The sequence below is a fragment of the Mustela nigripes genome, chromosome 9 (genome assembly GCF_022355385.1).
Source record: "Mustela nigripes isolate SB6536 chromosome 9, MUSNIG.SB6536, whole genome shotgun sequence".
NCBI lineage: Eukaryota > Metazoa > Chordata > Mammalia > Carnivora > Mustelidae > Mustela > Mustela nigripes.
In genome coordinates, this window is record NC_081565.1 from 16,264,183 (window position 1) to 16,291,928 (window position 27,746).

At 41.6% G+C, this 27,746-nt stretch overlaps 1 protein-coding gene across 2 annotated transcripts; it reads right to left on the reverse strand.

The window, feature by feature from the left end:
• Positions 1–4,487: 4,487 nt before the first annotated feature.
• TLR4 (toll like receptor 4) lies at positions 4,488–17,311 on the reverse strand. Of its 2 annotated transcripts, none has more exons than XM_059410931.1 (3): positions 17,003–17,311; positions 10,778–10,944; positions 4,488–7,534 (listed from the first exon to the last, which is right to left on the reverse strand). In XM_059410931.1, the coding sequence occupies exons 1-3, from the start codon at positions 17,093–17,095 to the stop codon at positions 5,293–5,295; spliced, it is 2,502 nt and encodes an 833-aa protein (XP_059266914.1). In that variant the 5' UTR covers positions 17,096–17,311; the 3' UTR covers positions 4,488–5,292. The 2 variants fall into 2 exon arrangements, with proteins under 2 accessions (XP_059266914.1, XP_059266915.1); XM_059410932.1 differs by lacking the exon at positions 17,003–17,311 and adding an exon at positions 13,729–13,833.
• Between the last annotated feature and the right edge of the window lie 10,435 nt (positions 17,312–27,746).

The window sequence follows — 27,746 nt, forward strand, 5'->3', positions numbered from 1 at the left end:
TTAAGAAACTTGTTCAAAATTAGATTATGAAGGTGTGGCAGAACCAGGACCCAAACCCAAATCCATCATACACATCTGTTGGACTGGCACCTCTATATAGAAGTCCACATAAGATTTTTTTAAATCTGCACCCCATTTATTTATTTATTTGGGGGGAGTGGAGGGGCAGAAGGAGAGGGAAAGAAAGAATCTCAAACAGACTCCATGCCCAGCATGGAGGCCCATAATACGGGGCTTGATCTCATGACTCTGAGATCATGACCTGAGCCAAGATCAAGAGTCAGAGCCTTAACCAACTGAGCCACCCAGGCAACCCTTACACCTGCTATGTTTTATAACAAATGCTAGAATATTACATGGGAAGAAATTAAAAGTCAGACTTTCCAGCCATTTCTGATTTTCAAAGCATCAGTATTAATCTTCAATTAGCAAAATAGATTATTAGCATTTTAAGTGGTAGGATGAAATTCACACTCTTGTACTCTGAGTGATTGGGTCCTCTCATTTACCCAAGCTAAAGGAAGGAGAGTGATTGTGCCAGTAGGAAACCCTGTGTAAGTTTCATGCTAGGTTGCTTCTCCTCCAGACAGTCCACTTTAAACCCTGTGTTAAGGTACATTGCTAAAGCTGATGAGTTCAGAGGATGAATATCAGGTCCATATCAAGTTGCTTTCTGGTGCCATTTAATGAAGACATGGAAAGGAATAGCTTTAGTTAGTTAGTTAGTTCGTTAGTTACTTAGTTCAGTTAGTCAACATATAGCACATCATTAGTTTTTAATGTGATGTTCAGTGATTCATCGGTTGCATATAACACCCAGTGCCCATCGCAACATGTGCCCTCCTTAAGACCTATCACCTGGTTATCCCAGGCTCCCCCCGCCCTCCCTTCTGTAACCCTCAGTTTGTTTCCCCAGAGTCCAGAGTCTTTCATGGTTTGCCTCATTCTAATTTCTTCCTATTTGGTTTTCCCTCCTTTTTCCTGTGGTCCTCCACACTATTCCTTATGTTCCACATAGGAGTGAAACCATATGATAACTGTATTTCTCTGCTTAACTTATTTCACTCAGCATAATCTCCTACAGTTCCATCCATGTCAATGCAAATGGTGGGTATTCATCCTTTCTGACGACTGAGCAATATTCCATTGTATGTATTGACCACATCTTCTTTATCCATTCATCTGCTGAAGAATATCTTGGCTCCTTCCTCAGTTTGGCTGTTGCGGACACTGCTGCTATGAACATTGGGATACATGTGTCCCTTCTTTTCACTATATCTGTGTCTTTGGAATAGCCTTATTTAAAATCATCGGCAGAAAGGATTCCTGAGTTTAGGGTGTTGGGTACTTGGTATAAATAAGAATCAGTTGGTCCACCTGGAAGGACATTTGGATGGACCTGTTTGCATGAAAATCCTGGGAACATCTTGGAAAAGAGTGCACTCTGTTGGAAAAGAGAGTTGAAGTGGGAAGGGCTTAGTCCTCCATTGTGAGAAAATGGTTATTCATGGACCGCTTGATATCTCTTATAAAGTTCAGCCTTCAAACCAACACCCATATTTTGGTTTCAGCTTCATCTCTGGGTTCTGGCATTGAGCTCTGGCCATACGAAGAGAAAATAAAAATAAAGAACAGTATACTAAAATCTCTATAATAAATGGAGGGAAGGCAGGGAAACCACCTAGCTGCATTGGCTGCTGATAGAAGAGAGACTAGGTTTAAATTCAAGCTGTGCATTTACCAGCTGTGTGACTTTGAATAGGTTACTTATAGCCTCAGAGTCTTTGTTTCCTAATGGGTAATAATAATGTGGTATGTGAATTTAAATCAGATATCATACATAAAATGGTAGAGTAGGACCTAAAAATAGCGACGAAGGATAACTATTAGAAGTCCTTTTCCCTTCTTCTGCAAAGTAACTTTTGGAATACTTGGGAGTTAAGGAACTGAGTGGAGGAAGAGGTTGAGAACATCCATGGAGACAGCAGAGACAAGAAATAGCTGTAGAAGTCTAGAGCCCCAGACAATGCAAGTGCGGCAAAGAGCTGTGGTCTGGATCCTAAAGGCCTTGAGCACAGAGGACAGCCTCCCTGTAGAGGTGGGTCTTCACTCACTCATGAATTCTTTAAGTAAACAGATGTCTGTTCTGTGCAGACCATCAAGCTCAGGGCTGGGGCAGCAAAGGATGAATGGACATGCTCCTTCCCCTCACAGAGGGAGATCATCCTAGTGGAGGACTGTGTTTGTGTAAGACCCTCCAGGAACCTGCTGGTGATTTCTAGAGAGGTAACAAAGTCCAAAAGGCGGCTGGGGTTCTGACAATCCTGTGGGTGGGAGCTGAGTCAGAAAGAAACGGACTAATTGCAGTCTTCGTGTGGTCCCACAGGTTGGGAAAACAGCAATTGCTAACATGTTGGTTTTTTGGTTTTTTGTTTTGAGAAGGCCACTCAACATTTTGTTCAGTTCACTGTTTATGAAATCCCAGAGGATTAGTCCTCCGTAAAAATAGTATCCCTTATACACGCAATCATGCTTAATACTGACAGCCGTTCAGAGAGTAATAGCCCACCCCCATTTTATACTGGAGTTAGCGAGGCGCTCATAAACGTGAAGCCCCGAACAGACATGGTAAATGGTTAAGTCTGAGTTGTGGCTTTCTCTAGAAGCCACACTCTCCGACTATCCAAAACACTAGTGGGTTGGGGGAGCTCTCTGGAGTCTGAATGGGAAAGCGCGGTATTAAAGTTTACTCCTAGTGTCTTCCTTTCCTCTATGTCGCCCTTTGTCCAGCTCTTCTACCTCTTGTCAAGTCCCCTTATTGTCCAGGAATACTTGGTTTGAATCTCCCTCACATCCTTTTATGCAAAGGAAAGTGTTATGAATAAATCACTCCGTATATATATTACATATATATATGCATATGTATTTGCCTAATGATTTGCGGTTTCAGTGAAAAACTCTTGACCAGTGTTGACTCCCAGAGAACTACAGCGGTTTCACTTCCTGTTTTACTGACTTAAAGCGTGAAGCACTGGGGTGCGGTGGAAAGTGAGCTGCCCCAGGGAGGCTGTGGGCCCAAGTTCAGGCCCGGCCGTTCACTTACACTGCAGCCTATTGATAATAAACTTACTTCCTTCAGCTTCAGTTTTCATGACTGTAAAATAGGGAAATTAATTCTTAACTTGCTACCTCCCCCAGATAATAAGAAATTCAGATGTGGTCATAATTGTGTGACTATGCTCTAAGTTGTAGGGTATTACACAAATTGAAGGCATTCTAATTAGTATTAATTTCTCTCTACTCCACTTCTGGTCTCCTTTTAATCCAGAGAACTTAAATGGCTTCAAAGAACCTGCTCCTGGTCTGACTTTCCTCTTTCCTCCCCTTATGTTTCCATCCTATTGTTTCTTTCCCTCCTTATCGGCTTCACCTGCAATTTTCAGAATCCCCATCTGGGAGAGGGGACTGATAGGAAGGAGGCCAGCATCAACCTTGTATACAAGAAACATTTCAGCTTCATTTTGATTTTCCTCCTTGGGGTCTTGGATATTTGCTTTAACTAACACACATCTGCAGAACCCGCACTCAAATACGAACAGAAGCACACTCATGATAGCTTGGGTACACACAAAAACACACAGCTTCGGGCATGCGCAAATCTAACACAGGTGTTGTATATAAGCAATCACATACAAACACAGGAGTAGAGAAATGATCGCAAACATCAAATGCACATACTCCCCTTGCGATAGAATCACACTGTTCCATGCAGACATGATCACACAGACACACACACTCTTGCATACACACAGACACAGACAGCAACACATAGTGGCATGCACACAGAGACACAGATCTACTTTCACTGCCATGTAAGACCTATAAGCACACCCAGGCATGTTCAACAACTCCAGTGATGCTCCAACAGCATCTGAAACAGCCACAAACACACTCCTGGGTTCTGTTTTATGTTTTCAGTTTTGATAACCATATTTTCCAGATTACTTTATTGTTCTTGCAGAAGAAGAAGGGTGTATGTTCTTCTAAGAATTCCCCTTAACATGACCACATTAACCTCAGTGAGACTATTTTCTCAGTGATAATATCTACTCTTTCCTGAATGTGGTCATGGGGAGTAGTACTCAACAGGAAGCAGCAGTGTGCACTTCCCACCTTGAACTATTTCATAATCCCCTGGACAAGTCAATGTTCCATCAGCAAATACTCATTTCCTGCAGAAGCGACTGTTGTGCTTCATGTTGCGTGGTCATCCCAGCTGTATCAGCCCTGTGTTTCTGGGACCATTAAGAACTGCCCTCCAGGATAACCTATTTCTTGGCATACCCTTAGCCCCGAATTGCTTATTACAGAACTGGGAATTTGGATTTGTCCCTCTCTATTAAAATAAGTGCCACTTTCCACCAAATTATTTTAATGTTTCCTTCATGACAGTCATAACCTAGTAGGAAATAACTTTTAGAGTGACATCAAGTGACAAAGTGATGGAGTGTATTTTACATATTTGCTTGAATGATAGTGCTTAAATATGGAAATTTCCAGCATGTCTCTAACAGTCTTATTTATGATAAGAGTTTATAGAGGAAACATGAAAAATGAGAACTGGATTTTGTAAAAACAAAAATGCACCAGGCACGATTCGTTGATAAATAGAACATACTAAAGAACGGCCAGGATGTTTGTGGATATGTGTTAATCAGATTTCCTTGGGAATCAGTAACTAGACTTTGACCTTTGTAAAGAAACCCACTTCAAGTGGAGGCAAAGGGGTCTGAATAAGGAGGCTTCTGAGTTGAGTGGAATTTAAGTTGCATTCAGTAGAAGAGGGAAAGGTGAGCAAAGACCTTGTTCAGTTAAAACTGCCCAAACATCTTTAAGAGAGCTAGCATGTAAAACATGAGGTAGTTTCCATTCCAAAAACCCAGGTGAAGAATTGCATCTTTTCCTGATCTCTCTGGGGCCCCATCTCTTAGATCTAATTGAGTTTGATGGGATAAGAATTGAGTTGACTTTCCATGCCATGGACTCCTGAGCTGATCTGGTGGAAGCATGCACGTAGAGGTATGTGATTTAGCACACTATTATTCCCTCTGCACTAAACTCCATGAGGTCAGCAGTCCTGTAAACTTCATGCACCACTGAATCATCAGCCCCTAGCATAATGCCAGGGACATCGCAGCATTTAGTACTCATTAACTGAACAAGTCCTGGGTCCAGCTGGGCACAGAGCCCCATGGGAGATTTTCCTCCCCAGGCAGAGGTTACCATTTCATGCTAGTTGTTTTCTGCATCCGCCGTTTCTTCTGGACTCCATGGTTTACCATCCAGCAAGGCTTTTCGGAGTCGTCTCCAGAAGATATGCCGGCCCAGCACACTGTCTTCCCACTCCAGGTAAGTGTTCCTGCTGAGGAGGCGATACAGCTCCACCTGCTGCCGCAGCAGGGACTTCTCCACCTTCTGCAGGACAATGAAGATGATGCCGGCACGACTGCTAAGAAACTGCCAGGTCTGGGCAATCTCATACTCAAAGATGCACCATCGGCTCTGGATGAAGTGTTGGGACACCACAACGATAACCTTCCGGCTTTTGTGGAACCCTTCCTGGATGATATTGGCGGCGATGGCCACACCAGGGATAAAGTCTCTGTAGTGAAGGCAGAGCTGAAAGGGAGGCACCCCCTCCTCCAAGTTCTTTACTAGTTCATTCCTCACCCAGTCTTCATCCTGGCTTGAGTAGATAACGAAGGCATCGTAGGTGCTTTCACCTCTGCTGTACTTTTTGCAACCAGCAAGAAGCATCAGGTGGAAATAGAACTTATACACCAAAACTGCTACCAAGGAAACCATGAGTACAGTGAACACCGACACAGTTATGATAGTCTTGCTCCTCTGACAGGTGGCATTCCTAAAACTCAGCAGGGGCGTGTCCTGCATGTCTAAAGGTTTGGTACACACCATTTCTTCCACTTTCACCAAGAGCTGCCTGTGGTCCTTGACCCACTGTAGGAAATTCTGGTGTTCACAAACACAAGCAAAGTCATTCCGAGTAAGATTTAAGGAAACTAGATTACTTGGGAAATGCTGTCGTACTTGCTCTGTGGAGGCCACTATTCGATTAAAACTGCAATCCAGAATTTGGAGAGAGGGGAGAGGCTCATAAGGGAGTGTATCCAATGACAAGAGGTTGTTGTGACTCATATTTATCAACTGAAGTTTAGGAAGCGAGCCAAATGCTGTCTGGGACACCCCTTCCAGCTGACACTTAGAGAGGTCTAGAATGGTCAAGTTCGTCAGGTCTTTGAAAATATTTGGAAGAAAGTTGTCCTGAAAAGAATTGCCAGCCATTTTCAAGACTTGGAGGCTGACCAAGCCATCAAAAATGCCTTTGAAGACAACTTGGGTGTGAGTATAAGAAATATCAAGGTAACGGAGGTTTCTGAGGGATAGGAATACTGAAAAGTCACTGCCCTGTTTCAGGGTGGAATGCTGGAAATCTAGATATTCTAGCTGTTCTAAGCCCAAGAAGTTAGAACTCATGGTAATAATATCATTGAAGCTCAGATCTAAATGCTTCAGTCTGGTTGTCCCCAAGTCAGTGTAAGAACAGCAACCCTTGAAACTCAGGTCATTTCTACTGAGATCTAGAAACTCAAGACTTTCCAGCTTCATCTGAGTAAAAGTGCTCACGCCTTTGTTGGCAGTGAAAACAAACTCCTTGAGAGAGTCCAGCTCCCATTTGGGAAATTCTTCAAATTCACAGTTAACCATTTCCAGCCGTTGCCATCTGAGATTTTTAGGAAGGTATCGTGGTCTCTTTAAAAACAGATGCACCAGGGAAATTGTAGAAACATTTGCCAAACAATTAAACAAGTCAGTGATATCCTCTGAGAACTCATCAAAGAATGCTATCCGGAATTTTTCAATGGTCACATTGCACAGTCCCTCCAGGAGATATTCGTCAAAGCTTTCCAAGTTCCTTTCATTTTTAAATTCTCCCAGAACCAAGTGATGGATCTTTAAACCAGCCAGACCTTGAATACAAGTTTTCATTACATCTGTACTATCAAAATTACTTCTCAAAGTCAGTTCATGCAGTTTAATTTCTTTAAAGGCACCTGGTTGGATAAAGGATAAAGGGTTCAGGGACAAGTCTAAAGAAAGGTTGAGTAGAGGCATTTGATGTAGAACCTGCAAGTCACTATGATAAATAACTTTGATCTTGTTATTGGAAAGATCCAAGTACTCCAGGTTGGTCATGTTAGAAAAATATTCAGGTAACTTGAAGGAGCGGATAAGATTGTGAGCCACGTTAAGCACCTTCAAGTTTTTGAGATATTCAATGGGAAGGTCCTCTAGAGACTGTAGATTTGTCTCCACGGCCACCAGAGTCTGTAAACTTGAGAGTCCAGAAAAGACTGCTGTGGAAAACTTCTGGATAGGGTTTCCTGTCAATATCAAGATGGAGAGGTGGTTTAGGCCCTGATACGTGTCATTTTCGATGGTCTCAATTTCACACCTATAGGGAAAAGAGATACAGATTATATAATATTTCTGCTGAATTAAAAGTCAAAAAGGAATAACCATACCAATCTTCTAGCTCTTCACAGAGATGTGACATGACATATGAATATTCATTGACAGAGACATGAAGCAGGACAGATGATGACATGAGCAAATAAGAAGCCTCACGGATTCAGTATTACCGTACTGGACACAATGACAAACTCTTTTTGTCATACAAGGCACACATGCTAAGAGGAGACAGGACATCCCTCAGAAGGAAATCAGTTAAAGATCAATAATTGGGGCACATGAAGACTGTATGGCTCGTAGAGTATGTAACTGCCTTGGGTTAACTTCAGCCATTTCCTGCCACATGTAATTGTGATTATCCCTCAGATTGGTACAGATGATGAAGATAGCCATTAGATCTTAGGCATGAAAAATGACTGATAAATGTCTATTTCAAGGATGTAAAAAAATTACACACAAGGTCACAAATACCCTCAAGGTTTATGCAAAGCTCTCCATATATGTTAGCTATATATTTGTAGTTGTAGTTATAGGTAAATGTTAGCAACAGTCGGTAGAAGTGAGTTCAGTGGAAGAAAAGGAATGTGTACTCTGAAACCTTAGGTTAAAGAAATGGACCTAGACAAGGGAGATCAAAGCAGACCTCTCTGAGAGCACATCAGTTAAAATCTGAAGGATGAGTAGGAATTACCAAGAAAAGAAAGTGAGATGAAGAGCAGATACAAAAGCCCTGAGGTAGGTGACAGCCATGATGCATGGAGGAACCATGAGAAACTTCTGTGTCTGGTGTACAGAGTAGGGTGGAGGGTGTGTGAGATGAGGTTGTGGAGAAAGAAGGATACAAAGCAGAGGCTTACCGATTGGAAAAGCATTGTGAATTTTGCCCCAAGAGAAATGGCAGCTATGGTCTATACAATATTCATGGAAGTGTCGTAGAGACAAGGCTCTTACCCAGCCAACAAATGGCAAGCCTCTTGCTAGCACTATAGATACATGCCAGTTAGCATTTGCAAATGAGTTATTTCCTAGTCCAACTTGATTTACATTTACAATTTCTCTACTTGTCCTATCCCCTCCATGAGGGTCAGGGGTAATAAAAAGCATTTTGACCCAAGCTTTTATTGACTGGCAGCTTGATAGAGGGTGGTGGCTGTCACAGGTAGAACATTGGAAAAGGGGGCAAGACATCTCAGTTCTGGTGTCTCTGCGATCTTCTCATACCTCTGTGGATCTCAGTTATCCCCTTTCTAAATGAGGGAGCTAAACTCGATTATTTCTCACGTTGCTTTCCAGTCTAGAGTTGTATAACCTGTAATCTTAGGTATTAGGCAAGACTGGAGGAGTCTTGCTGTGTCTCTGTCTCATCAAAGGGAGCTCATCACTTTGGAGGAGTAGAGCATGAAGATGAAGAGAACATTTAACTTTGGAAGGAGGAGATGCAAATATGGATCTCTGCTGCCAACAAACTTCAAAAAATGTAGAGCATGAATGTAGATAAATTACTAAAACTCTCTGAGCCTCAGTTTCTTCATCTACAAAAGAAAACAAATATGTCAATAGGTTTCCATAGGAATGAAAGGCTGTCTAGGGGACTAGCTGAGTTACTATATGTGAACATTGTGAAGGAATACAAAAAGGAAGGGATATCTTTGGTACTATGTTTGTTCCTGTCTGAAGCCAGGATATCCTCCTGGTTAACCAGAAAGGGACCTGTCCTCTCTCCAGGCACATCGTTAAGGCCTCTGAGGGAAGTTCCTTGTGTAAGTATGGATCAAAGATGAATTATAAGGGATATTGTTTGATGAGAAACTACTTCTTGTTTTAAAAAGGGTGAGGAATTATTTGTGTATCTTAACTATAGTCCTTGACAAAGTTCTTACTCAGAAAACTGAAATTTAGAAACTAATGAAGTGCTATAATAATATTTTTATTCTTATAAACTCTGTAAGGTTCTTAATACATATACATGCTAATATTCATTATCACATTTATCCCTGTGGGGTAAGTTTCACCCTTTCTGCTTCACAGATATGAGAACTGACACTCAGAGAGATGAAGTCACATGCCTCAGTCCACACAGATGTAAATGGTAGAGGAGGGCCCAGCTTGGGTCTTCTGACCCCCATAGAGCTCTATGCCTTATCCCACTGGCTTTAAAATGCTCTATTCCTCCTTTGTTACATACTCTGTCAGTTTCCAAGTTAGAGTACAAGACATCAAATGCCCACTCTTCTTTCTACAGAAATACCCACTATAAAGAGGATTTTCATGCTATGATCTTAGAATTTAATATATGTTTCTATAATAAAAAGTCATATATAAAATGCTTCTGCATTTTCCACAAACTCTTACAGAGAATATGATTAATTATCTAGTATAGTTTATTAAAATATGGGCCTAATGATGATAATAGTTTTAGGATTCAATTACCCCCCAAAATAATGATAATACTTTGACCTGCCCTAATAAATGATAAATTTCCCTGCATCAGAAAAGAAAATCTTAGTCACTGCTCTTTCTCACAATAGATATTTTCCTTTGATCTTGTCATCATCCTCCTTGGATTACTTATATCTTCTTTCCCTATCCTCTATCCCACTTTTAATATTCTAGACATATTTGAATCCCACTCAGTTCACGACATCTGTCTTCACTACGCACTGCAGAGAAGCCCCCTTTTCTGAACAACACAATATGTTGCCTCTAGTTTGTGCACAGCTTATCACTTAACTGGTCTATATTGCCATCCTATCTCAGGTTCAAAATCCAGCATCAGAATTAAGTAACATTTATTGCATGCCCACTATGTGATTAGCACCATGCTCAGGATTGTAACAGGTTACTTCTTTCAGGTGTGTATGCCCACCTTAATAGCTTAATAGCTGAAGTGTTTATATCAACATACTCTTGTTTCCTAGCAGACTGTATAATATATAGGAAGTAGTTAGTAATCATCTGCTAGTGAAAGAGTTTGAGTCAACTTTCTCCCTTGACTTAAACTATATCAAAAAGTAGAACTGTCCTTAAAAACTTTTTCATCCAGCTGCTCATTTCACAGATAAGGCAATGAGATCAGGAGAAGGAAGGTGGCTCACCTGAAGTTATACAGCAAGTAAGATATCTGTTGAATGAATAAGTGAATAAAGATGAGACTCCTGACATAAGAATGAAGTGATAGAACAGTGAGCATTTTACCTTGGGCAATGTGTAAAATCTCATTCATTACCTGGATAAATCCAACACCTGTAGTTCGGGGAAGTTGGAGAAGCTATGGTTGCCTAAATGCCTCAGGGGATTAAAGCTCAGGTCCAGTTTCTTGGTTGATGTAGGAATGTTGTTGGGAATTTTGTTGAGATTCAGCTCCGTGCATTTGTAAGTAATGTTAGGAACCACCTGCAATGATCACATATTAAATACAGTGTCTGAATTCATGCAACTTAACTGCCTTTTCCACTCTCCTCTCCTAGGCCAGAACCTTGGAGACCTCCAGTATAAGCACAGGGGCCATCCATCCATCCATCCATCCTCTGATCATCCAACAATCTACCCATCTGTCATCCAGCCATTCATCTGTCCATCCACCCATCTGTCATCCAATCATCCATCCATCATCCAGTTGTCCATCCATATATCCATCCATCCACCCATCCATTCATTCATCCGTTCACTCACTTTATACTTCTATAATCTCTTACACCAGATTTGGAACAGGGAGCACCTACTATGTCCCTGGTTTTCTAACCTCTACTATCACGATGGTAGCATTTAGAGGGAGTCAGTGGAATGAAGTAGTAAAGAGCTGAGGCTTTGGAGTCAAAAGTCCTGCATTTCACCCAGTTCTTCCATGTGATTTGGGGCAAAGTGTTTTTCCCTAAGAACCCCACAGTTGTATACAGCCCTGGGAAGACTACCAGTTAAGGTGTCCACATCTCAATCATAGCTCAATTTTTGCCATTGACATTCTCTCCCTTGACTCATTGATCTTTGAGAAGGTGATACAGAAATGGGGAAAAATCCTTAGGATGTGTGGATTCCAATGGTGAAACCTAGTAAACAAAGTCGAATGGTTTATGCTCCTTTGGTTCATGTGTTCATTTCCATTATACTTTCCCAAATTCTTTGTAAGCGCTTACTCTAACCTCACATTTAATTTATGAATTCTCTGATGGCTTTAACAAAATTTCTTCCTTAAACTATTTAACTTTGGTTTTGTGTTTAAACCCAAGGAGCACCTGGGTGGCTCAGTGGGTTAAAGCCTCTGCCTTCAGCTCAGGTCATGATCCCAGGTCCTAGAATCGAGCCTCACATTGGGCTCTCTGCTCGGCGGGGAACCTGCTTCTCCCTCTCTCTGCCTGCCTCTCTGCCTACTTGTGATCTCTGTCAAATAAAATAAATAAAATCTTTAAAAAATTAAAAAAAAATAGAATCTGTTAAAAGGATTAAATGAAATAAGGTATTTAAAGAGATTATCTCGATGCCTATTAAAGTGAAAATGATCAATAAATGTTAACATTTATTATTAGCTGTTATTATTAACCCCCTGCCACATGTGGGCATGCTTATTTCTTATATGTTATATACTTTAATAGTCAAACAAACCTCTTTTTTTTATATATCTTTTCAGCGTAACAGTATTCATTGTTTTTGCACCACACAGAGCTCCATGCAATCCATGCCCTCCTTAATACCCACCACCTGACTCCCCCTACCTTCCACCCCCCGCCACTTCAAACCCCTCAGATTGTTTTTCAGAGTCCATAGTCTCTCATGGTTCACCTCCCCTTCCAATTTCCCTCAACTCTCTTCTCCTCTCCATCTCCCCATGTCCTCCATGCTATTTGTTATGCTCCACAAATAAGTGAAACCATATGATAATTGACTCTCTCTGCTTGACTTATTTCACTCAGCATAATCTCTTCCAGTCCCGTCCATGTTGCTACAAAAGTTGGGTATTCATCCTTTCTGATGGAGGCATAATACTCCATAGTGTATATGCACCACATCTTCCTTATCCATTCGTCCGTTGAAGGGCATCTTGGTTCTTTACACAGTTTGGGGACCGTGGCCATTGCTGCTATAAACATTAGGGTACAGATTGCCCTTCTTTTCACTACATCTGTATCTTTGGGGTAAATACCCAGTAGTGCAATTGCAGGGTCATAGGTCATATTGTTAATTTCTTGAGGAATCTCCACACTGTTCTCCAAAGTGGCTGCACCAACTTGCATTCCCACCAACAGTGTAAGAAGGTTCCCCTTTCTCCACATCTTCTCCAAAACACGTTGTTTCCTGTCTTGCTAATTTTGGCCATTCTAACTGGTGTAAGGTGGTATCTCTCAATGTGGTTTTAATTTGAATCTCCTTAATGGCTAGTGATGATGAACATTTTTTCATGTGTCTGATAGCCATTTGTATGTCTTTTCAAATAAACCTTTTAAAGAAGAATTCAGAGAGAAGAAGTAATATGCATAAAGTATCACAGGTCACATGTGCAACTCTTTGCTTCATTGGCATGTCTCCTGAAATGCTGTCCCTTATAGGAGCCTCCCAGACCATACTGCATGCTGTGTATTTGCAGATGGTGACAGGCTTCCTTCCGTTTTTTGTTTTTTGTTTTTTCTTTAAGATTTATTTATTTATTTATTTGACAGAGAGAGAAACCACAAGTAGACAGAGAGACAATTAGAGAGCGGGGGGGAAGCAGACTCTCAGCTGAGCAGAGAACCCGATGTGAGGCTCGATCCCAGGACCCTGAGATCATGACCTGAGCCGAAGGCAGAGGCTTAAGCAACTGAGCCACCCAGGCGCCCCAAGGCTTCCTTTCTTTACTCCCTTCCAAATCCCTCCGCACAGTGCATCACCATCTATCATAAATTATCTGTGTGATTTTTCCATGTGTGTTGTTCATTTCCCTCATTAGGGTGTAAGCTTTGGTTTTCTTGCTCTCTGCTATGGCTCTAGCACTCAGAATTGTACCTGGAAAATGGTTAATGCTTACTATTTATTGAATAAATGAATTAATAACGGATTGAATGAAGGTTTGCTTGAATCTTCAAATTGTAGCCATTTTTCTCTAAGTGCTGTGGACAGTGCCATGACCCATGACCCATGTGATATGGCTCCAGACTTCAGCGATCTCACAATCAGAGGAAGAGTTGAGGTAGGAACAGGACTCACATTACTGAAAAGGACCATAAACCAGGCCTGGACAACAATTTCCTCTAGCTCATATATGGTAGAGATCAATTCCAGATCCAGGGATTACAGACGGCTTCTGAGAAAGAGAGGATTTCAAGGTGAGTCTTAAAGGATGAGTACGATTCGGATACATGGAAAGAGGAAGAGGGAGAGAACAGTGTAAGCAAGAAGAGATGGCAACTAACTCAGAGCAGCCGGTACGAAGTAGGAGTGGTAAAACCTAAGTACGTGGGGAAGCCAGAGCCCTGTGGCAATGCTTTTAATCATACAACGTGTGAAAGTTGAGCACCTACGATGTGCTAGGTGCTGGGTGTAGTGTAAGCCTTCACAGGTGGCTTTTCTTGTACTGCAACTGCCTGATTTAAGCTTTGACAAGGGAAGCATCCACTTCAATGAGGGCTATCTCTAAGAAACACAATGCCAGCCACATGACTAGATAAAGAGCCAGGCGCCTCTCCTCACTTGGCCTTCTTCCTGCCCTTTCTTTCTACCATCCCTTCCTCAACCCTTGCTCTTATGTTTTAAATTCACCAATAAAAAGGGAGCCAGGGAAACCCTAGTTCCCCCTCCTTAACCCCAATAACAACAGAACTTCACATGCTTGAGAGCTTTTTCTCTTTACCCTCAGTATTGCTGGGTGGCCCTGCTTGTGCTGTGTAACTTCCAGGTCTCAGAGTAATAAACTTCCAGTTTTTCAGAATTTCCTGATGGTCATCTCTTAAGGGTATCTTACAATCATAAAGAACCAAAGGGGGCTGGTCCAGCCACAACATGGGTTACTGATAGGCTGAGACCAGAACAAAACACTGGGATATAGAGGTAAATAAAAATCAGCAATGGTGTTGTTCACTTATAGATCCTATTTCAAAGGGAAGGACAAATGAACAAATACACAAAATATGTTTAATAATATGCTATAAAAAATAAAGCATTTAGAGATTAGAAGGAAATATGGGGGTTGGCAAGTTCTACATTAGTTGATCAAGGACTACTTCCAAAAGGAGGTGACATTTAGGCAGAAATATAAATGAAGTGAGGGATTTATCACTTCTCGGCCTTTTGGCTAAGATCAAGTGTGAAGTGAGAGATTAAGTCATGAAGAAATCTAAGACTGCCCAAAATGGTGGCATCTAGCCACACATGGCTATTGAGCATGAGACATTTAGTCCAAGCTGAGAGACAGGGAAACTGTAAAATACATATTAAATCGCAAACACTCAGTACCAAAGAAAGAATGTGAAGTATTTTATTAATAGTTTAGTATATATTACATTTTCAAATAATATTTTGAATATACTGGGTTAAATAAAAATATTAAAATTAGATTTACCAATTTCAGTTTTTCAATGTGATTACCAGAAAATTTAAAGCTATGTTTAACTGATGACTTATTGAACACTACATCTGAAACTAATGATGTACTATATGTTGGCTAATTGAATTTAAATTAAAAAAAAACCCAAAACTTATAAAGACATTAGAACGGGGGCACCTGGGTGCCTCATTCAGTTAAGTGCCTGGCTCTTAATCTGGCTCGGGTTTTCATCTCAGGGTTGCGAAACAAGCCCCCTGACAGGTTCTACACTCAGCACAGTCTGCTTGGGATTCTCTCCCTTTCCCTCTGCCCCTCTCCCTTCACTCACAGACAGGCATGCTCTCTCTTTCTCTTTCTCTAGGGGAGAAAAAAAGACATTGGAATAGTCAGTAAATACAGTAACAATTATTAACTTCCAGAAATAAATAAATAAACAGCTAAAATTTAGGTAAGTAAAAATTTGGCTAAATTTAGTTACATTTATTGTTTAAATAAGATCATGTGATCTACATGGTATTACCTTTGGGCAGCACTGATCTAGGAGGAAAGCATTCTGGCCAGAGGACATAGTCAGTGCAAAGGCCCTTAGGTAGCAAACTGTCCTAATAGCACGCAGAAGTTATAACAAGCTGTTAAGAGGCAATTTGTTAGAACTGGACCTTGGGCAAAACAACAACAAATAAAGAACAAACAAAAATGTACAGAATGAATTAGAGTGGAAAGGAGAGCAAGAAGCAGGAGACCAGTAACTGTCCAAGAATCAAGGCAAGGGAGACTGAGGACCTACCCTAGGATGACACTGAGTGAATGGGCAGGGTTGGACAGGTTTTGGAGACTGAGAATATGGGTTGGAGGGGAAGGGAAGGTGTGATTTTATCTGGGGGTGACTGATTAGAGGATCTATTCCCATTAACCTAACAGCAGGATGGACACAGAGAAGACCATGAGCAGAGCTCTGGGCAGAGAGTTGGAGGAAGGGAGGACTTTGAGATGACGAATTCATCTTTGTTATATGTTAAAGTGTCTTCTTTCACCAGTTCTCTCATGCTCAGGACTTCGGTTGGTTATACTTTTCCTGAGTTTCTGACCCGGCCACACACTAAATCTCAGGACATTCCCTCAGTTTTGGGGTCCTACCATGGGCTTTCTAAGCACTTGTGAAGTCCACACAGGGGAAACCAAAAGAGATCCATAATGAATGAGATTATGCAAAAGTTAGTTGGTGTTTCACAAAGAAAGAAACCATTACATTAGCTGTTGTTTTACATGGTTCTCTCTCTCTCTTTTCCCCCTTCTCTGTTTGTCTCTCTCTCTCTCCGTCTTTTTTCTTTCTTTTTCTCTCTCCACTTTTGTTTTCCAATTTCATTTCTTTTCATCCTTTGATGAAAAGGCTAGATCTAAAAGTCTGAACTCCACTTAGAAAGTTTTCACTATTAAGAGACAAAAGGCAAAACAAAACAAAACAAAACACCTTCCCAAGATTGAAAGGAGCAGAGTAAGTGCCTGAAGCTGAGTATAATCCACCAGCAGAAAGAAATGACAAGAAGCAGACCTCTTACAACTCTCTACTAAAGTAGGTGTTATTATAAGTCTGCTATAGATGTAAAAACTGGCTTCAGAGAGGTTTAATAACTTCTTCAAGGTCACACAGCCCAGAAGTCAAAGAACGGTGATTTTACGTAGATCTCTCTGATGTAAAGCCCCTACTAGCCCTAAAAGTCCTAAATGGGCCATGAATCCACAGACTGCATGTTGGTGCGATATACCATGAACTCTTCCGTCCCTGTAGCTTTTCAAATCCTTCAGGTAATTTGACTCCTTGTTGCAAATGAAACTAGCCAGCTAGGAGGGAGCCACAGTGGGAAGTTCTAGGCAGAGAGCAGTTTTTCAGAAGCAAGGCAAATCTCCCAGGAGAAGAACTGACTCAGAGCCACATACCTGCACACAAGGCTCCCAGCTCTCGGTTCTCAGGCAGGAGAGGAAGGCCATGGCTGGGATCAGCATCCCAGCCAGGCGGGTAGGAGACATCATTCTGGCATTTTCTTTGCCCAGAAGTGGCTCTGTGAAACATGACACGTTGTATCCGCCTGCTGGGGTGGTCACCGGGGCACTGCCGCCTTCTCTCGGCCCCGCTGGGTGCCCCAGGATGATTAAGATATTCAGAGCAGTGCTGCTGCTGGTTCAGGGGCAAGAGGAAGTGAGAGTGGCAACCTTAGCATTCTGGGCTTTTGTTTCTCTAATATTTATGTCCCCAGTCACAGGAGAGGAAGTTACAAGAAGAAGAACAAAACGTCTGCAGATCAGTGGTCCAAGTAAGAGCAAGAGGAAGTTGGCTTTGATCCCGGGAAGTCATCTGACCTCCCGGTTTTAGGGTTTTAGTGAACTTGGGAAAACAGTCAGACCGGTCCAACGGCCTGTGCAACAATCCAGGATGGTGGCTTTCCAGTTTCGCTTTAGTAGTGGAAACTCGCCCTGGGTATTAGTTTCTTAGGGCCGCCGTGACAAATTACTGCGGGCTGGGTGGCTTGAAGGAAGACATTTGCTTATGAAATCCTGGAGGCTGGGAGGCTGAAACCAGGGTGTCAGTGGGCTTGATTAGGCTCTCCCCTTGGCTTGCAGGTGGCTGTCTTCACTTGGTCTCTCCCCCTTGTGCATCTGTGCCCAAATTTCCCCTTCTTAGATAGACAACAACCATTTTGGATTATGACCTACCTGCATGACTTCATTTTACCTTCTAAAATGCAAACATTTTTAAAGGTCCAGTCCCAAAACACAGTCATGTTCTGAGGTACTAGAGGACTTCAGTAGGGATTTTGAGGAGAATATAATTCAGCCCATAGTAATGGTCGCTCTTGTGAAATCCTGTGAAGAAACTCCTGATTCTGAAACTGATTGAAAGTGCAGCTCTAGTAAACCACCATTTGAAAAGCACAGGGATATTGGGAAAAGATTGGAATGAAGTATCACAGACACTGAAATTCAAATTGAGCTTGGGTAACTTGTGGCCCCATGGCTACTACTGATGCTTACTTTCTCGTCTGCAAAATGGGACAGTGATTTTCATCACAACAGATACTCACATCTATGAAAGTTGTAAAATTCAAGTCATGTGATAGTAGTCAAATGAGGCAAGCCATTAAGCCTTGGTTTCTGGTCTTTGAAATGGAGATGATCACATTTGTTTTGCCTGATCAACTTTAATTTACATAAAGTGGTTAGCATAGTGTGTGCTTTGTCAGTGTTTCCAAAAATTGGTAGCTATTGTAATCAGTAAACATATGAATAAAATGGGTATAATAATAAATACCTCCAGGTATTGATATGGGGTTAAATAAGCTGGTATTTGTGAAGTTTTAGAGCAGTAGCTGTGATGTAGCAAGTGGAAGGCACGTTTCTGTTAAGTAAGAACAGAGGTAAAAGTGGGGATATTCCTGGCATTGTGTCCTAGATACTTCTACCAAGATACTCTGCAGGAATCTCAGACTCAACATACCTAAAATCAAGCTGTGAGGGAGCATGTCCTAGGGAACTGAGCACAAACTCTTGCAGTTCTCGTCAACACAGCTGTAAAATTAAGCTAAAAATCGTCCCATTGTCAAAGCTTTGCTTTGAGGATTGTGATGATATAAAGGCCATAGTAGGTCCTCAATAAAGTTTAGTTCTCTGGGAAGTTAATAGCATTTCACTTCCACATTGTCATTCCAGTTGGAAATTGCTTTGATTTCCTCATTTTTCTCATCAACTGTGTATTAACTATATTTTCTAATTTCCTGTATTTTTATTGTTTTGGCCTCTAGCCTAGCTGACTAGTATCACTGCCCCTCCCAGGGCGAGCCAATCCTTAGAAACAGCAAGTGATTTGCCCTGTGATTTACTTCTCATGTGCCAATGAACCAATTCAAAACTCATACTCTAGGAGGCAATATTCTTCTGCCCTAATCATCAAAGGACCAGGTACTAGATAACCTAGAGAAAGTCTCTGGACCCCACAGCCTCCTGAAATTATTCAAAGTAACCAATTCTAAGCCTGCTTACCCTACATCTCCTTGCCTTTCCCACAGAAACTACAACAAAACCTCCTGCTCATGCCTTCTGCTTGCTCCTTCTGCCTCCTGACTGATGCTGGTGCTTCCCCATGTGGCTCTGCATGGGGTGGTGTGCAGCCCCCCTCTTGGGAACTATAACAAACCTTATTTTCAATGGCAATCATCTCTTGATCCATTGGTTTCACCACACATGAAAAATAAAACCTATATTTAAAAATAAAACATTCTACCATTTACTAGAGAGTTGGATCTATAAAATAACTCTAAAATGTCACTCTTCGTTTCTATTAGCATTACCACTGAATATACCCCTTGGCCTAGATTAGTGGAATACACTATTAACGGGTCTCTTAGGGACCAGACTCATTTCTTACAGTGTCTTAACTCTTCTAATCCATCCCTTATCTTGAAATCAAAGCAATCCTTCTAAAATGCAAAGAAAATTACCTCATGTTAATAATATTCTAATGCTCTGTATTGCCTAGACCTCATGCTTCATACCTCTGCCACCCACTACACACACACACACACACACACACACACTCCACCTTTTAAGAAACAAACGTATGTTCATAAGGAGACCCCGTTACTAAAACACAACACTTAAGTGAATAGAGTAATACGTGTGTGATCGAGCAGATCCCCTTTCTTCCTATTGCTAAAGAGAAAATCCCATGATGGTCAACATGAAGAGTAAGAGAAAGAGTTCATGACAATTTCCCAGACGGTGTTTCATGAGACATTAATACACATATTTTATAGAAGTCTTCCTGAAAAACGTTCCTAGCTATGACTGGGGAATTAATGATAGTGCCTTATAAAGATGATTTTCTTTTCCCTATAGGATTAACACACTATGATCTACTGACCTTAGTCGAAGAGATCTCAGTTCTGTGTGCCCCTGCCAGTAGGCAGACAGTGTCTCTAATTACAAAAGAGAAACTACTGGGCCCACAATTTCTACCACAATACAGTAATAATTACATCCTGGCTGCAGTGGTAGAGACTCGGCCAGCAGTGGGATGGGGAACAACTTGCATTTCTACTCCTGAGCAAGGTCAACTCAGCACCCATAATCATTCCACCAGTTGAGGAATTTCCATCTTCATCAGAGTTTTGGAAGAAGTGTTTGATATTATTTGGCAAGCACTGCCTATTTTATAAGAAATAAAGAAAGGCCCAAACTGACCTGTGTCAGGTTAGGCTAACAATAAAAGTTGATTTCTGGCTCAAGCCATGCTCAATGAGAATATTCCTGATTGGAGGTACTCCAAGAATGGTTCATGAATCCAAGATTCTCTTATTTCATTATGATACCATATTCAATACGCAGTCTCTAAGTTTGCTGTGGAACATGAAAAGAGCATAGGAAGACACACAGATGCCTAGATACCTCTGCTCAGAAGTGAGGTGCATTATCTCTGCTTTCACTCCATTGTCCAGAACTAGTGGCAAGACCACACCCAGTGGGGACTCTAGCTCCTAAGCTTCAAGCATCCTGTCCTGCACCCAAAATTCATATGCATGCACACACAGTCACTGGTGGGTACCCCTCCAAAGCACCAATTCTATGTTATGGAAAGGAAATGCAAATCATCCTTGATCAGAGAATTATCTGGACCACAACCTTAGTATCCTGTAATATTCATTTATGGTAATTAAAATAAAATAATAAGAGTGAACAATCACAACACAGCCTGGCTCGGAGAAGAAAAGCCCAATTAGTTTGACGTATCTAAGAACCAAATTTGATTCTATCCAATGGTTCCAAGTTTCACATTTTTTTCACATGTTAACACCTCTCGACTCAGAATGTGTCTCCTAACTGACAATACGTTACAATCATAATTTGTTTTATTCTTTCTTCGTAGCCAAGGAAGTAATGGTATGTCTTACAATCTGGTATCTTACATTCAGTGGAGAAGAGTTCATCAGGACAAACAACAACAAAACACAAGTTAAAAAAGGAAAACACATTGCTAAAAGAATAAAGAGATACATTTTCTAAGGACTCCTTACAACATATCCTGGGCTAATGTGTGTACTGCATCTACAAAGGGACACGGAACACTCAACATTTCATTTTTGGACTCACAGACTCCCTTTTATCTTTGGATATCCATTACCAGTCCTGTATCCTTTAACATGCCCTGGACCAGCATTCCTGTGATCTCAAGCGTACCCCCAAAAGTGCTGCTTTTAAGCAGAAGCATGAAGTGTACTCTCCTGGCTGCAGGTGACCCAATTCCTGTCTCTGGGGCTGGGTCCTGACATTCAGTACTATTCCATAAGTCTCAATATTTTCTCCCAAATACCTCGAGTACGAAGGGTGGGTGAGGGTTACTCCCCAAGAGTTATCAAGGCAAACTGTGTAAGTTTATGACCTTTCCTGTATTATTTAAAAAAAATTACTTTGAATTTCCCATCTCTGTGTAATCTGTCTCTCCAGTAGAATATAAACTCCATGAGGCTTTATGGGATGTTCACATATGTTGTGCCCAAGTAGTTGATACTAGGTAAGCAGCTGGTGAAGGAATCAAGGAACAACATATCTGAATTTATATTTCTTTTTTAATTCTTTTTAAAGATTATTTATTTATTTATTTGACAGACAAAGATCACAAGTAGGCAGAGAAGCAGGCAGGGGAGACAAGGGGTGGAAAGCAAGCTCCCTGACAAGCAGGGAGCCCAATGCAGGGCTCTATCCCAGGACTCTGGGATCATGACCTGAGCTGAAGGCAGAGGCTTTAACCACTGAACCACCCAGGTGCCCCCAGAATTTGTTTCTAACACGTAGCTGGAATTTTAGAGTACTCCTCACCTTTCCATACTGAGTACTGTGACACTTATAATCAGTGATTATTCTGGACTTTTTTTTTTCTTTTCTACCTTCCCTGGGGATACATATGTCCCAGGTTAAGCAACACAAAGGTACATAGAGTGATACCAAGTGGGTTAGGATTAAATACCATCCCTTTGTCCTGGGGGTAGAAAAACCCTTTGTCTCTTTTACTCATGAACCTGAGAGAGAGATTGGTTCATTAGAGCTGAGAGACTCTCCTCTCTGTTCTATCGCACTACTCACCAAATTTCCCAGGTCATTCAGACTCTGGAAAAGCATCATGTATTGTAAGAGGGCTCTATTTTATTTAATTATCTGATTTACTTCCTGGCATCATCATTTCTTGGGGTGAGACTTATCTTTAACATCATGAGTTTCCTTAACTATATAAAGGAAATAACACTGTGGCCTAAGTAATAGCATTACTTGAGAGTTTAGAGAGGATCTATCTATAAACATCACCTCTTCACACAATTGTTGACTATCATTCATATATTCGTTCATCAAATATGTGCTGAATGCTTAAACTCTACCGGGCACTATTCTAGGCACAAAGGACACAGCCATGAACAAAACAACACCTCCTCACATGGAACTCAAGTTCTAACAAGAAGAGAACCAATAGCTACTATAAATTACAGGGGTGCCTGGGTGGCTCAGTGGGTTAAAGCCTCTGCCTTCAGCTCAGGTCATGATCCCAGGATCCTGAGATCGAGCCCCACATCAGGCTCTCTGCTCCATGGAGAGCCTGCTTCCTCCTCTCCCTGCCTGCCTCTCTGACTACTTGTAATCTCTGTCTGTCAAATAAATAAATAAAATCTTTAAAATATACAAAATAAATTACATAGCACATTAAATTATGTTAATGTATGTGGGTGAAAATTTTTAAAAGACGGTCGGGGAGGATAAAGAATGATAAGTGGGACTGAAAGTTTTGTTTGATTTTGTTTTTTAAGTTAGCTCCTTGCCCAACAAGAGGCTTAAACTCAGGAGAAGTCCTTGGTACAGAAGTTTTAAGTAGGGTAGTCTGAGTATAAAAAAGTAACATTTTGAGGAAATTCTTGAAGGATTTGCTAACTATGCAGATATCTCAGAGAATACTCCAGTTAGAAGAGTGGTTTTCAACTGACAGTAGTTTTGCCCTAAGGGTCTTTTGGCAGTTAATGCCCCTGGAGACATTTTTGGTTGTTATGACTTGGGAGCAGAGATGACTTACTACTGGCATCCAGTAAGTCATGTTCAGGGGTGCTGCTACCCATCCTACAATGCACAGGATAGGCCCCTAATCAAAATATCAATAGTGCCAAGGGTAAGAAATCCTGAGTGAGAGGGACAAGCTGGGGCAAAATTCTAAACACAGGAGATTTCTAGAACCAACAAGGAAGCCAGTGTGGAGAGATGGCCATCCAGGTCACTTAGGGCATCATAGACCACTGTAAAGATTTTGTATCTTCTTGATACCTGCCCAAGCCTCCCCAAGGCAGGCATTGTCATGCTCTCCTCAGGTTCCTCCAGCAACCATCTGTTATGCTCAGGAGGGATGAATTGTCTGCCTCTCTGCTACACTTTCAGCTCCTTGATGACAGCAGTCAAACCTGGCCCGTGTCCACACCCCATGCCTAGCACAGTGCTAATACCCAGTTCAGTGCATTGTTAGTCTCATCAATGATTATACTAATAACTTTGGATGACAATAATCATTGATTTAATATGCATGCTAATACGGTCTGAGAGAGGACAAATTGTAAATACTCATATCTGTAGCTTCTCTCCATCAGTACCAGGTACATAGTAAGTGTTCAATAAAAATGGATTAAATAAAAGAATGAGTAGATTATGTATAGTTAGCTCATCACTTAATACTAGTCAGCCTAATTTCTCCACATCTTAACAACTTCCTTGCAATAGAGGAAGGAAACATTGAAACGGGTTGCCTGCATGGGGCACCTGGGCACCTCTGTTGGTTAAGCGACTGACTCGTGATTTTGGCTCAGGTCATGATCTCAGGGTCCTGAGAGGAAGTCCTGTGTTGGCCTCTGCACTCAGTGGGGAGTCTCCACTTAAGATTCTGGCTCTCCCTCTCCCTCTGCCCCTACCCCCTTGAAAATAAATAAATACTTTTTTTTTTTTAAGGAAAAAAAAATGAAACGGGTATCTACCCTTTTTCTGGAAGACAGCCTATGACAACACATTTCAAGCTGCTGTTTGATGCAGTCCTGTGCTAGACTTGTAGGTCCCATTATAACACAGCACTGTGGACAACACATGTTTGCGTAACCCAGGGCACATATCTTTGAGAGAAAAAGGATAAGGACATAAGTAAATAAATGTTATTTTTCAACTACCTGGTTGAATCCACAAGTAGCTTTCATCTCTTTCAGTCTCCCACACTAGAGGAATCCAGGTACCTAGAGATGATCAGGTAGAAAACTGATGGGAAAATATGCAGACTGGGTAGACACATAGAGCACTGAAAAGTACCTTGTGAATGCCCTCCTTGCAGTTCAAGAAATATAATTCAATCCATACAGAATCCCAAGTGTGGTACAGAATGCAGAGCAACATTTCCTAGGAGGATTAACTGGCCTCATGGACACTCCTCAGAGCCCCACTTTAATTCCTGGCCTTTGTGAGGACGGTGCCTAAGAGCCTTTCTTTCCACGCCAGACGGGATTACCCCCAAACCCTGCTCCTAGCATGATCTCCGCCGCCCCTACAGACCCTTGATCCTTCTCTTCTTCCCAAAGCCAGACATTCTGTTAGCTACAGACTTCAATAGGAGCTGTTAGTTTTCCTCTGCTCAGCTTGGAGTCCCTGAACGGCAGGAAGGGAAATCTAGATCTAAGCATGGGACAAAGAGACCCTTGTGAAATGACCACCAAAGGTGGGAAATATTAAAATAAAAATAAACCAAAAAGATGGATACTTACAGAAAGAAGATGAAACTCTTTCCACCCAATTATTTTATATTTTTATGCTTCTGTAAGTACTTGTCTCCTTTCCTGCTTTGAGTCAAAACAGGAAAAGGGAAAAAAAAAAGTAGAAAAGGGAAAAAAAAACCAAAAAACATTCTTAGTGCCTTGGTCTTAGAAGGTTGAGGCTCCAAGGAGCAGGAGGATGAGAGAGAAAAGAAAAGAAAAGGTCTGATGTGACATTGTGGAAAGGGATTGTGCTTGGAGTAACTAAAAAAATATGTTTAGAATACTAAACATAACTGTGTTTCTATTTTGACTCTGCCCTTTTGATCTGTGCCAAAGGGACCATGCTTTTTTCATCTTCAGCTCCTTTAGAGCTCAGCACAGGGAACTGCTCAGAGTAAATAGCCATCGACTGTCTCCTGAATGGCTCAATAAAGGAATAATCTCAATGACTTGGCATGAAATAATAACTGAAATGCATGGGCTGTGCATTCTATCGGGAGTCTTTTCTTCTAATACTTCATCACTTCCCAGCTGTGTGACTTCACCCAAGTCACTTAAATTCAATAAGTCTTAGTTTCCTTCCCTGTACAATGGTTCTCATAAGGAAAAAATGCGGTAATGTAGGCTAAGACGGTGGCGACTTTAAGATGTATTATTTTGATTTATGTTAATACTTGATAGAAATTTCTCATTTCTTGTGGAAGAGTAACATTCATTGTACCTTTCTGATAACAGACAGCCCATTCTTGGTTGATTTCTTAATATCTTTCATCTTTGAGTTACAGTTTCCCATCACCGAAGAAGATACAAAGTAAATGGCCGATGGAGCTCCTATTAACTTTGTATGTTGGGGTTTGATTCCCGCAGTCTGTTCCCTTCAAGAAAAGAGCATATATCACTATAACCGGGGCTACTAGAATTGAATGTGAAAAGGAGGTAGTGACTTAAGCTGTGTAGGGAGAAAAGCTGTCTTCCAATGCTTCCCACTGAGCTCAAGGCTGACCCCCACATGCTGAACTTTCCCTCTCTGGGATCCCTTTAGCCCCACATACTCACACAGTGACTTCATTTTGCTCTGAGTTTCTTTAGAAACATTGCACTGGCCTCATGCACGCTTATCTGCATAGAAAGGCACTGTATCATAGTTCATATCCCTCCCAAACCAGGAACTCCCCCAGGACAGGAAGCTGACTTCGGATATGTATGTATTCTGCATAGCACTTCGCCCTGTGGAAAAGAAAATGAACTAATGGAAAGGAGGAAAAGGAAGAAGGAAGGAAGAGAAAGGGGGGGGAGGGGAGGGGGGAAACGAAGGAAAGGAGAGAGAAAGAAAAATAAATATATTTGATAACAGAACACATTTTTAAAAGTAAAAATTGGAAAATTATTTTATTTTATTTTTTTAAAAGATTTTATTTATTTATTGGACAGACATCATAAGTAGGCAGAGAGGCAGCAGAGAGAGAGGAGGAAGCAGGCTCCCCGCTGAGCAGAGAGCCAGATGCGGGGCTCGATCTCAGGACTCTGGGATCATGACCTGAGCTGAAGGCAGAGGATTTAACCCACTGAGCCACCAGGTGCCCCGAAAAAATTGGAAAATTATTAATAACATAATCCCCCAAACAAAATCACTGCAATAAAACACAACGTGAAGCTCAAAAATCATGCCACTGAAAGGGAAAAGACCCTCATTCTCTGAGAACTGAAGTGACTGCTCTCTGCATTTCCTTCTAGTATGATGATGAGGGGCTCCTTGGTCAGGGTTCAACAATGAAGCCCACAGGCCCAGCTGCCCTGGGGCCTCTCAGCAGCATTTGCTTTGTTTTAACCAACTGCAAACCTTTGCTTCTGCCTCTGTCCCAGTCCAGCTGAAGAACACATGCTAGAGGAGCGGCCATTCTAAAATCTCTCTTCTGCTCATGGTAGTTGGTGTCCACAGGGGTCCCTCATTCCTGTCTGACTCCTTCACCTTTAAATGTGCTGAAAAGCGAGTTTGAAATTAGACTCAGAGCCATATGGCAAAGCTTGGGGGCAGCATATGGTGGTAGGTTGCTCAGTGCTGATCCACAACATCTTTAAGCTCTCCCATCTCTCTTTACACAGGAGGCAGTGATAGGGTCGCAGTTCTGTGTTTTGTTCTGTCCTTCATGTGGGAAAATGAGACTCAATGCAACATCCCTCTTAAAGTTGGTGTGAGTTTTCTTGGTCATAAGAAGGGTAGAGTGCAGAGAAAGATCTATACTTCTACTTGAGATCAATGGGAAGTAACATGTGAGGGATAGAGATTCAGTCTGTGAACTGGAACTGTGGTCTATCCAGTAGGTGTGTGAGCTAACTAGTCTCACCTGCAGATTTAGGTCACATCAATGCAAACTGCAGATAGGGTCAAATCAGTCCCAGGGACACAGGGGCACAAATGCTGCTGAACAATTAATACAGTGAAGTGACAGAGAGAGGAGTTCTGGGGTGGTTAGAGCAGAGAGCTAATTTTTTTTAAGATGAAAGACTGAAAATAAGGGGGTACAGAGAAAAAGTGGACAGTTGACTGCAAGGAACCAAAGAGAAAGAATAAGCACACACAGGGAAGTAAATAATTCAGGATCTAGCTCTGAAAATGCTGGGTGACAGCATGCCTTCCTCTTCTCACTTCATTACCAGTACCATCACTGTTGTGAGGACGAGGAATACTGTCACCATGGAGTCAAGTTCTAGAAAGCTTGACTGGACCAACTGGTGGTGGTTTGGCCATGCCCCACCATCAGTCTCTTTTATCAAGTCAGGTTTCTGAGAAAGGAAGCTCTTGCTTCCACATTTTTCTTTGTGAAAACTAAAACTTCGTTACACAGATGTGCTTTTTCATACAATTAAATCTG